Raw genomic sequence first — 12,285 nt, 5'->3', positions numbered from 1 at the left:
CCAGTATCATGTAGCACTTCCAGAACTCTTGCAATATCTTCTCCAATATCATCATCTCAAATGTCGACAAGACAACTTCTAGTTTTGACTCAAATCACAGAACAAGGTTTCATAACCTATCTAATAACGTTGTTCTCACTGCAAATGACTATCTATTATCATACACATACACCCCTTGTACAGTGTGTAAAAGGTAAAAAAAAAATAAAAATCGAATGGTATAGAGCGAGGAGAAGAATTTATTTGTTTAAATATTGCTGCTGTTCTTTTCTCTTTTTTTTTTTTTCTTAAGTAGCCCAAATCACATTAAGTTAAATATTACAGAAATGTGCATGCAGGAATATTGACCTTAAATTATTTGCCCTGCTCTTCACTATCTTTGCAAGTTTAACCCTCTTCCAAATATTCATCTGCCATGTTGTAAGGTTAGCCACCAATCTCAGTTCAGAATTTCCCCAACAAGCAAAAATTTTGAAGGTAAAAAACATCTTACACAGTAACCCCACCTCTTCCTTTTTTGTATACAAATGTATACAAAACTTCTTTTATGCCACATTCACGGGACGTGACTTCAGCTACAAAAGGGTCCCCATTCCCTTTGACCAATTCTTATTCTTTTTCCCTAGGGACAAGTATCTAACTAGCCCACAAAGTCATGGATCATGTGCCCTCCAAACTGACGCCTAAGCTCCTCCTCTTGCTGCAGTTGTTGCTGTTGCACACCTTCAACACTATGCCTAAGCCCCAAGGTGAGTGACACAGATCCAAGACCACCAACCTCAAGTGCACCTCTTCTGTAGGGCATAAACCCCATCACAGTGCCCTCCATGTTTGGTGTGGCAGCAATCTGGCATTCCAGTTTTGACCTCTTCTCTTGATTCCATTGCTCCTCATTCATCCCAATGTGTTCCTCATTGCCTCCTGCTGAAGATGATGACCCCATTTCCAAACACTGAAACTGCTTTTCAGGGATTGCATGTGTGTGAAACCTGCTCACAGGTTGGTGATCTGATTTGGGTTGGTTGCTACTACCTTCACATGCAGAAGCTACCTGGTCACTTTTATTAGAGCCTTGGTGGTGCGCTTCTGCTGCACCCTTTGTTTCGAGCATGTGTATTTCCTCAACCATTGGCTTCCACACACGCACTCGAGCATTTATGAACCAGTTTGATACCTACGTTTCAGTTACATCGTTATTCCAACCTTCTACAACTAAATATATATATATATCAGCTGGTTGCAAATACGTTATTCCAAATTTCAAGAAAACCATAAAAAGCATGTTAGGATACCAGTTTCCAACAATGCAAATTTCAAGCATTAAATGTGTATGCTTCAAGTTTGCATTCTTGGAAATCGTTTACACTACAAATATGAGAAACTTCTATAACCCAAACCATTAGACAACAAAAGAAAACACTTTTCACAACTATCCCTAAGGTATCATTACATGGTGAACATCATCTGAATCCAGACTAGTATGTACTAAATTTCTCTCAGATTAAAATGTGTGACTACAGGTTACGTAGAAATTTGTACGAACAAACGTTCTCAGAACATGTACTAATTTCCCCGTAATTAAGGTGAGTTTGACATTGCTTCTTTATTACTCAAATTCCCTTTATATATGCATACCCTTATTCAAATCTTCAAAAGTGACATTATTTTCAGTTGTTTTCAGTGAACCTTTTGATTTAGAGAAGGAAATAAGTGAAAACACAAATGTTCACTATAAGATGTTGTTTCAAAAAATTTGAAAACCAGAAGCAAAATGAAAAGTGATGTACATTTGTAATTATGCATAAAAACGTATGTGTCGGCCTAAAAGCCTGAGAATGAAAAACAAAAGGAACAAGTTTCCTCACTGATTAAATTAAGACTTAGACTTTGAAATAGCAAATATTTGACGATATTTGGCACACTGATTGGACCCACTAAGAAGCCAACAAAAGAGCATGTCAAAGACACAAATGAAATCAAGCATATATAGCTGAAGGACTATAGACATAATAATGAATTCAAAAGGAGTAGACCCCCACCTGGTTTCTCGAAAGACCTGTTTGGGTAGCCAACATGTGTTTATCAGTGTCCGTGGGGTACCTGAAATGAAATTGAACAGCAAAAAGAAAACCATAACTCAATCACTCTTTCCTTCTTCTGAGCAAACAGAAAAGAATCATAGTTTTATTTCATACACACGAGAGGTCACAGAGAGAAAAGACATACGGATGAAGAAAATGCTCAAAGAGCCAAGCTTTAAGAATTGCCACTGATCTTTCTGGTAAGCCTCTCTGGGGCCTCCACACGTGTTGTTGGGGCTCAAGAAAGTTTATGTTACCCCCCAAAGATTTGTTTTTTTGAAAACTTTGATCGATGCACCGTAGCCTTGCCATGTTACTGTCAAATTTACCACCATTACTTGTGGTTGGCATTGAAAAGTCCTCTCCCAAGACTTCACATGTAAGCTTCAGTTGATCTGAGATAGCACTTTTTAAGTACCTGAAGTGTTTCGATACTGACTTCAGAGCCAAGGAGACATAAGGAGTTGCAGAACTAAGACCAGCAACAGACTCGAATGATTGAACCACCATTTGCATTTGTTGATGGTATTGCTTGTATCTCCTTGTAACCTATCATCACTCACAAAACCAAAAAGCTTAAAAACATTGCCATGTTTTTTAACCAGAATGAGAATAAGCCTAAAATTATACTATTCCAAACCATAACAACACATCATTATTGAGTTGTGGCGAGCACAGTAAAACAATAATAATAAGATATTTGAATGTTGTTCTAACCACCACAATTATTCAGGTTAAATTATTAAAAGTGTGTTGAAGAACATGACAAAAAACTAACCACTAATAACCCTCCAATTTGAACAATAGCAACCAGGTAGGATAACACCTCAAACGCTTTGTGTAGGAATTTTGGAAGAAACAAAGAACTTTCGGAAAGTGGAATGTGCACAGGTGAAAGGTTATCTAGCAACACTGTTCTTGCATAGGCATAGACTCCTATTAGAAGTGAATCCAAGACATTTTGAGCAACAAACTTCATTTCTACTATTAGAACACAGTATTCCAAAACTACAGTAATTCCAACAGTATATAAAGCAATTTAATGTAACCTATATTCCCTCATTAAAATAGCTAAATCACGAATCTATACCAAATGTAGTACAAGAAAACAGCAGTATCATCGAACCTGTTTGAGTGCATTAAGATTTGTGTTTTCTGAAAATTTATTTCAAAAGTAACTAAAAAAGCTTGTCTGTAGGATACATCAACATCTAAGTGAGTACACTGCTGTGTGCAGGTGAACATATGCACGTGAGTGAAGAATATATTTCAAAGCTCTTAGGTAAGCAACAATCATTATTTAGTGTGCAAGAAACTCAATTATTTTGTAGAGGAGACACCACATATTTTGAAACTGTTCACTTAGCAAGGAACAATTATTTATTAGCAAAGAGGTTCTTTTAACACAATTTCACAATTTTTATAGAAGTAAAACAAGCTTTAACATATGTTAACTCTTGTATTTCTAAAGAGAAAGAGAGGGAAAAGTATATACTGTTTTCTAGTGTCAAAGTAACATTGTCCTATTTATTATGTATGAGACGTATTTATTATCTAGAGAAAGGAAGGATTAGCAAACAAATAAACAGTTTGAATGTTCTTTAATAATATCCAAAATTATACAAAGAACAAAGAAAAATTCTAAAAAATTCAATGCGTGACACTCCTGTCATGTTTATATTTCTCCACATTATTTAAATAATTAACTAGTTAATCCATTAAAAACAATTATACAGAACCCATTTATCAATTTAGTTCATTATTAATTGGATAAGGTATTTACCAAGATTTCTATATGTTGTGACTTCACATTTTCAGAGTCCATATTAACAAAGATTAATATGACAAGATAAAAAATGTTACTGAAGAAGAGATCAAATACGGTAAAGATCATTAATTAACCAATACAAATGACACAGAAATATGTTGACACAATAATAATTTGTAAAAGTAAGAAATTAAAGAAAGAACCAACATATCATTAAAGAAGAATGCGATCCTATAATTAGCATATCAAAATACAAATACCCCCACCCAACAGGAAAGTATGAAAAACAAAGAAAAAGAATTAGAGCTACAATAACTACACAACACACAGACTATTTCTGAAAGGAATGTAACAACATTACCAAAAACTAAAATTGTAACGATCAACAGTAGTATTACCCACAAATCATGTTATAATAGTATTTAGCTTGAACAAAACCATTCAAACCAAAAACAAAACACTATGATATACATATAAAATTAGAAACACGTTCAAGTTAAATAACTAACCAAATCGACACACCAACACAAATATTTTCATCACAAACAAACTTTTCGTGAGCTTTGCATCCACAATAACCGACACCAGATGACCTCATGTTGCAGACGAAAGTTTTAAAGCATTTGGCCTTTTTTTCATGTTACAAAACAGTAAAAACCTCTGACAGACATTAGGCATAGATACATACCAAAAACACACAAGACAAAAAAGTAAGAAACACAAAGAGGCCAGAAGGGTTACTATTACTCTACATGAGCAGTGAAAAAACCAACCTCCTCTTGCATGTACAGTAGTTTTGCCTTGTTCTTTTGGCACTCTGGCCGAGAAGAAAGACAAAAGTTACTCGTGGCTCCGCCATCAGCGCTATTTGCATTATCATTTTCATTTGAATTATACAACACGGAGGATGAAGCACCCAGATTGCTAACACCTTTTGCAGCACCTCCACTTTCATCAACATTAAGAGCATCACTAGCAGCTGCAGAAATAGATGCAGCACTGACATCTCGAGAGACCCACTCTGCAACGTCACAACCCCCTCCTTTCGCAGACTTTGATCCGTATTGACAGCACCACTCATCTAACAGCTGTTGACACGGCTTCAAGAATCTCGAACTCTTCAAAATCGTGGCGTACCCGGTGAAGGGACCGAGGGGGCCAACGTTTCGATAAACAGTATTGTTTGAAAGCGCGTTCAACTTCATGGACGACTTCAATGACTTTGAATATTGAGTAGGGTCATCTGATGCAGACCCTTCTTCAAAACAAGGCTTCGATTGTGAGTTTGATGAAAGTGACAGTGATAAACCCTGATGAGGATTTATGTCTTGTTCGTTATTCTTCTTGAAACCCATTGCTGCGGTACTGTTTGTCCATAAATTAGCACCCCCAAAACGTAACTCGTTGTTCGCTTGATAATGAAGCACAGGCTCGGCATGGTTTCCTCCCCAAACGCCGTAAGACATGTCCTGCAAAGCATTATGGTAAAGAGGAGGCGAAGCAGACGAAGAGGGAGGGTAATGCATTTCACCAGAAGCATTGTTATTAAGCTCAGAAGAGAAGAAGGTGTTGCTGTTGCTGTTGTTGGGGTTGGGGTTGCTTTCGTTATAATTCACCATCCAATTAGCACCCAAGTGGCGTGGTTCTGGTTCACATTGTTGGTCCTTCGGGGACGATGAATGAGGAAACGAAGTGGAACCATACTGAGCCATCATCAGTTCTTGACACTCCAACGGGTTTCTTGGAGTGGAAAAAGATATCATATCCGATGAATAAAGGGCCTCGTCAAGCATGTTTCCATTTCGAACATTTCTCACTTGAAGAAGATCCAAGTTGAAACCTGGGTGTAACGATAACTGTTCTAGGTTGCTTGGGAACTCTTGCAAATGTTGGGAACTATTTTGGATCCTCAATTTGTCCCGCCGAAGTTGTTGGGCAACATGCAGTTCAGGCCTTAAGCTGCTCATTCCAACTTCCTAGTCCCACCACTCTAACTCCACCGAAGAAACCCTTTTCACAGGTAAATATACCATTAATTTCTCCCACACATTGTAGAGAGAGAAAAAACAACAACCATTAACAAAAAAACACAAAAAGAAACAGACGAACAAACAAACATATGCATCATAACTTCAATCGTAGTATAGTAACAAGCAAGCAACAGTGTTTATCTGCATAACTTCGACGAAAAAATAACTAAATTGTTAATGTGAATTACACTACAGTCGACAAAATAGGTACAAAATTCAAACAGCAGCAAAATAGGTCCAGACGACAAAAACAAGAATTTGACATGAAAATTAAAAAAAAAAAAACGATAAACATAGACCGTCTTGTGTTTCGAGAATAGATAGAGTTGGTTAATTTATTATTCTATACGGTGAAATTAATAAAGCAACTTGCGTTCCTTCTCTTTTTCACTCGCTTCTGTTTGTACCTTTATTTAGCAATGAGAAAAACACAAAGGAAGAACGAACAGATACATAGGATAACTTGCCCTCCTTAACAGCTTTTATATGACACTATTTCAACCACCAAAACCAACGGTATAACATTCTTCCTATGTATGTGTCGGTAAGGTTGAAGATGAAGCACTCACTCACATAACTCACCGAAGCCGTGAAATCTACGGAAGTACAGAAAACAGGCACAAGTTAAAGCTCTAACGGGATACGTAAAAACACGACAACAAGTGAAACCCTAACTTCTGATCCAGCCTCGAACTCCAACGGATCTAGCGGAGGTTTCCAAGTTCAACCACCAAGAACTCACCCACGCTTCGTTAAAAAAACTAACAAGAAGAAAGAACCACCTTGAGAGTGGTGCATACGCTGAAATTAACAAAGAAAAAGAAACACAACACCACAATGAATTCACGGGGAGAGAAAAAAAAATTGCTTACAAAAATAATACTAAAAAAGAAGTAGAAGTTTGAGATATAGAATAGTGGTGAAGGAAGTGGCATGGTGGGTAGTTTATAATACCTTAGGTGCGATCGAAAAGAGGTTTTGATGAGATTTGGTGGGAAGTGTGAAGATTCCGGTTGGGGAAGTGTTGCTGTTGTTGTTGTTGGTATGAATGAATGTGAAGTGAGAAGGGTGAAGTTAAGCAGTGCTACAATGATTGCAAAAGCGATTATCAGCCGTTACTTTTAACGTCTGAATTAACATAAAGTTACGTGTGTTTTGTTTTCTGTTTTTTATTCTTAAAAAATATTTAATTTTGTTCTTACTTTTTTAGGTTTGGAAAAGAAAAAAAAAAAAAAAACTTGAGAGGGTGAGAAAAATGTGTGACGCTGGGTGAAGCTCCAACATTTGTGGTCCCTTCTCCTTCTTCTTTCCACAGCTTCTTGCCATCTTCTTTTCGCCCTTTTTATTTCTTGGTATTTCCGACTCTGTCACTGTCTCCTCCACCCCTTCTGCATCATCCTAAAACCTGAAACTTTGAGGCAACAACATATGAAACATGTATGTATGTAGGAAATAAAATAACAGTTTCAATCATGTAATAATGGTTTGTAATTATTATCCAAAACTTTAACCTCACTTTTTGGGATAAAAGTAAGTTATGCAATAATAATATAAATCCTAAAAAGGAGAGAGAACTTCTCTTCATAATTATCTAAAGTCCTGAAAAGATGGATTTTTTTTCTTGAACTGAACATACAATAATAATAGATAGAGACCAACTATAAAACATATTCAAACCTTGTCTCAACAAGCTCCTCTCAAAACCCACACTTTAACACAGTAGCTGTATAATTGAAAAACTTTTCTTTTATGAAAGCTAAAATCGACATGAAACAGTCAAAACTAACCTTTTTTTTTCTCTCCTACCTAACGTGGGGCAAACATTTTCAAACCCAGAGAGAAAATCTGAAAAATCTATACGCATGCTCCAAAACGAGCAAGTCAATCGAGCAATGTATTTTTATTTTTCCAAAGATTATTTTTCTTTTTCAGAAGTTTTGCAGAAAATGAATGACCATTTATAGAAATAAATAAACAAATAAATCCAATCATACAGACCGGTCTATGCTTCCAACATAACATATGAACATCATTATTTAATATATTATTCTTACCTACTGGACAAATGAAACTCTGGGTGTGTGCTTCAAAACATGTATTTGTAGGTTCTAATTTTGTTTTGTTAAATATAAAATTAATAAACTCGTATCTTGGTTTATAAAATGAAGATAATGGCTTTATATTCATGATCACAACCTCTCCGGAGAAACCAGAAAAAAGCTATAAACATAGAATATTAAATTATTAACATTTTTTTATTTTCTGATATGTTTTTTAGGAGTAGCCTTTCAAGCACTACGGTGTTCAGGAGGCTATTCCATCAATCAACTTCTTCAAGATTGGGAGCTTTGTACTGTATTCAACTTCTTCTATTCTCCATCTTTCAATAAACAACTTGTTTCAACTCTCTCTGATACATCATTTTCTTTCGTTTATGTCTTCTTTGATGCAGATAATGACACTAACAAGGATGAAAATAAAATATATTTAAAGAATATTTGTAAGATAAGATAGATATATGTTCCATGTGTAGACAGTAAAAAAAAACAGACTCTTGATGTTAATCATTGTCAGTAACAGTGTTTAACTCAGAAGTTTTCTTCTTCTTTTTAACTGATAAAAGTTGGAAGTATTCTGGGAAGTCCTGGCCATTCATTTTCCGTAAACAAACAAACGTTGTCTCATCTCTCTTGTACTGTCAGTGTCTTTTGATTCTGTCACCGTGGGCTCTTTCTTCGCCTCATACTACACCAAAATACCAACTTCTCTTTATGGAAAATGGAACAAGTTTTCTAGGAAAGAAAAACAACCAAACTCAACAATTTTTTTTCAGCCTGTTTACTTATTTATAAATTTTCTTATTTTTAAGAGGTAAAACAATGATAATATTATTGAGAGAACAAATACAAAATTTTTGTATAATATTAAGCACATGAAAATCACAAATGTTAAAATAATAGAGTGAAAATGGTAAATATAGAGTGATAATTAGACTGAAAAATAAATCTAATACATCTATTCAAAAATAAATAAAAATAAAAATTGATTATGAAGTTCACTTTTTATATTTATACTTTTGTCAACTAAAATAGTTTAAAATTATTTCCACTTTATTTTAATTTATTTTCTCACATTTTTTTTTCTCATCCAAACAAAGTAAAAGCGGTGATTGCATGAAAAAATATAAAATGTAAAATAAAAGAAATACTTAGAAGTTTACAAGTATTTTTAGTTTAGTTAATTTATGGAAAACAAACAATAAATGGTGATAAAAAAAATTGAAAAAGGTGATTTTTTTTCTGTCAACTAAACTACTTCGCTCTTAGTTGAATTTATTGGTCTTAAAAATATAAAAATCCAAGCTAACAAAAGTTTCTGAAAATTGGAGAATGGAATTTAAAAATATTTGTTTGAATATTTTGTATTACTAAGCAAGCACATTACTTTGTGTTACAGCAGAAATTGCAGAAATGAAAATGATGAATTATGCAGTGTCAGTAACAAATCCCAAGGTTTAAATAAGAGTAATATAATAAGTGAGTGATTTGATGATTGAAGGATAGAAATCCAGAAATACAGCTGACACAATGTTGAACGGAGGAACTAATAATGATTGCGGTAACCGGAAGTGAAACGGAGTTAAGAATGTGACCGGCTTTTCAGTTTATCGGTAAATGGAGATATGATCACTGCCGTTAAGCAAAAGATCTGATCTGGTGCAGCAGGTGCAGGATAGGTTCGAAAAGGAAAATAGAAGAAAATAATAATTAAGAGTAATTAATGTGTGTGACAGAGAGACAGAGAGGGTATAATCCAGAGATGACGTAAGCTTGATGAGATGCCTCGTATGTTGAACTCAGACTCATCTCTTTCTTTTTCTTCTTTTTTCACATTTCAGCTCACAATCTCATACCTATCAAATAACCAAACATGTAAATATGTCTGAACATTTCCACCACCCTCACATGCAACCTATATTCTACATTATACACTGTTTTTTTTTTTCTTTTATAATTACAATTATTACCTTTCAAAATTTAAATATCTTTAGAGGGTGCTTACATATCTTTTATCCTTATATATTTTTTCTAATATATAAGGAAGATGCAAACAAAAAAAAGTTAAGATGGTCGAATTAATTCCGATTAATTTTATTATTTATTTGAAATATTATTATTTAAAATATTATATAAGTTTATTTATAATTTAATAATATATAAGAAGGCGTTGATAATTATAAATAATTATAATAAAATAAAATAAAGATAAATTAGAACTAATTTAATGAATATTGATTTATAGAAAAGATTAAAGTTGTGTATATGATTATAAGATTGTTTTCACTGAAAAGTGTAACGTCCCATTTAATTATTAAACGAAATTAAATGAAACGTCACGTAACGATAGTGTAGTAGCGTAGTCTTGGGGTTCTTAACCCAACCCCTACAACTTGGGCACACCACGATGCCAACGGAAACCAAATACAAGTCTAACAAAAAAGTGTAGAGAAAAAATGCATAAAGCGATACATGGGCCATAGCCCTAAAGAAAAACATGAAGGAAAATAACTCTAATCCAGATGGCTAAGCAGCAGAATCACCATTCCCTTGTTGGCCACGAGAATCTCGCCTATCTGCTCCAATCAATCAAATTGATGATCATCGCAAGAAAGAACAACCACATACAACAAAACGGGTAAGCTAGAGCCAATAACATATTCATCATACAGTCACTTATATTGTCACCATTCCATATCCATACAACAACCAAGCATGTCATGACTCTTAATTCAATACACTACGACTTGACTCGACTCATCCGAATACGTATAACCTGGTCGGATTTAGCGGATGCTTGCACTTGTGGTGGATACCTCTGCTCACTCCCGAGCTGCTCACCCCCGAGCTATGTGTTACAAATGTTACAATGAATCAAGTTTCCCTCACCACAAGGTTAGCCCTTAATAAATTTCAGGCCTCCTGCTACTCCCATCACAGGGGTTAGTCCGCTCTAAGTGAGACTAACTGACCCCTTAGAGTGTCAGGATGCAATCCTTACCTTGAATCTTTACCTAGTTATACAGATGGAGCACCACCATGCACACCCACTAACAGGGGCTATGGAATTACGTCCCGACCACTAAAGCGCGGTCCTGAGAATCTCACCTAGAGATCCCCAAGGACTTACGCACTGACACGGACCCAACAAGCATAAATTCACAATAAGAGAATATCAATCAGGCTCACAGTCCCACGTCAATCTCAACAAAATAACACCTCATTCGTATCGCATGTTGAATCCATACCATTTATCACCACCTCCCCATGAGTATAGGGGCTCACCTCATATCAATAACATGTCCCATAAGTTCCAACTCACTCATAAATTTCACATGCCGAACTTCCACAACACCCATCATTCCATTCAAGAATCATGTCACACATACATGGCGATCCATCATATATATATACATACATCTCAACATACAAGCATACCCAAGCAATTACCACTCATCCAAAGGCAACAAAGCAACCAAACCGCATTCTGTCTCGCCCAGCCCCTCGCTCAGGCGAGACAGTCTCGCTCAGACGAGTCCCCCTCCGCCTAAGCGAGGCTCGAAACAAGAAACAGGAACCACTGCGGGATCTCGCTTAGGCGAGACCCTTCTCACCTGGGCGAGTGGTTCACTCGCTCAAAATAATGAGCAGGTCGCCTGGGCGACTTTTCGCGAAATAGGTTTGGGCGAGCCTCCTCCAGACTCGCCTGGGCGAGATTATCAGTTCTCGCCCTGGTCTCACCTGCAACAGATTCATCATTCAACCCAACAAAACACACAAAATGGTCCACGCATCCAGATCAACGATTAAATCCATACAAACAGTTCGCAAGCTCAAGGAACGGCAGAAAACAAACAACCTAGCTCAAACCCTAACTCCCCGTACCTGGAAATCAAGCTAGCAAAGCGCTCCGACACGCACACAGAAAGCAGAACTGTCCCTATGATGGTCATCAGTTGGAATGAACGGTAAAACAGAAGAAAGGGGCGGGTTATTACCAAACCCTAACGATAATAGCGAACATAGACCATGAAAAGAATGAGCATGAGCTGAGGAGTGACTTACGTGGAATAGGAGCTGGTGTGCGTTAGCTCGAAGAAGACCTAGAGCAAACCCTAGCAGAATGTTCTGTGAGGACCAATGGGAGTGACGGCTGGTTCTGCGGAATAGTGAGAGTGAGAGGGTTAGGTCAGATTAGAGTTTGGTTTTTATCACTTGGGCCAGCCCTAGGCCCAATTACAAAAAACAACCCTTTACTTTAGAGCGGAAATAATAAAGTGAATTTTGATGGGCTTAAAAAAGTATAAATAACGTGTGTGAAAAAAGAAAGAAAAACAAATAAATAAATT

General features: G+C 36.1%; 1 protein-coding gene across 6 annotated transcripts; it reads right to left on the bottom strand.

Moving 5' to 3' along the window:
* Nucleotides 1-221: 221 nt before the first annotated feature.
* On the bottom strand, nucleotides 222-6,993 carry LOC114168384 (uncharacterized). Of its 6 annotated transcripts, none has more exons than XM_028053174.2 (6): nucleotides 6,834-6,993; nucleotides 4,623-5,859; nucleotides 2,500-2,630; nucleotides 2,227-2,397; nucleotides 2,040-2,100; nucleotides 222-1,174 (listed from the first exon to the last, which is right to left on the bottom strand). In XM_028053174.2, exons 2-6 carry the CDS (start codon nucleotides 5,814-5,816, stop codon nucleotides 641-643), a joined length of 2,091 nt encoding a protein of 696 aa, XP_027908975.2. In that variant the 5' UTR covers nucleotides 5,817-5,859; nucleotides 6,834-6,993; the 3' UTR covers nucleotides 222-640. The 6 variants fall into 6 exon arrangements, with proteins under 6 accessions (XP_027908975.2, XP_027908972.2, XP_027908971.2 ...); XM_028053171.2 differs by adding an exon at nucleotides 6,449-6,680 and having other exon boundaries at nucleotides 2,227-2,630; nucleotides 6,834-6,976; XM_028053170.2 differs by adding an exon at nucleotides 6,453-6,680 and having other exon boundaries at nucleotides 2,227-2,630; nucleotides 6,834-6,976.
* Between the last annotated feature and the right edge of the window lie 5,292 nt (nucleotides 6,994-12,285).

This window comes from Vigna unguiculata, chromosome 11 (genome assembly GCF_037176805.1).
Source record: "Vigna unguiculata cultivar grain cowpea cultivar isolate G323 ecotype 2 chromosome 11, ASM3717680v1, whole genome shotgun sequence".
NCBI lineage: Eukaryota > Viridiplantae > Streptophyta > Magnoliopsida > Fabales > Fabaceae > Vigna > Vigna unguiculata.
Note: the sequence above shows the minus strand (reverse complement) of the source record. Positions and strands in the feature narration are given on the sequence as shown.

Bases quoted from the DNA above. Each gene is read 5' to 3' on its own strand.
- LOC114168384 (XM_028053169.2), bottom strand. From the start codon at position 5,816: ATGAGCAGCTTAAGGCCTGAACTGCATGTTGCCCAACAACTTCGGCGG. The intron at 2,631-4,622 runs GTTGGTTTTTTC...GAGTGATGATAG, and splicing joins TACTGTACATGCAAGAGGAG to GTTACAAGGAGATACAAGCA. The intron at 2,101-2,226 runs GTATGTCTTTTC...ATTTCATTTCAG, and splicing joins TTTGAGCATTTTCTTCATCC to GTACCCCACGGACACTGATA.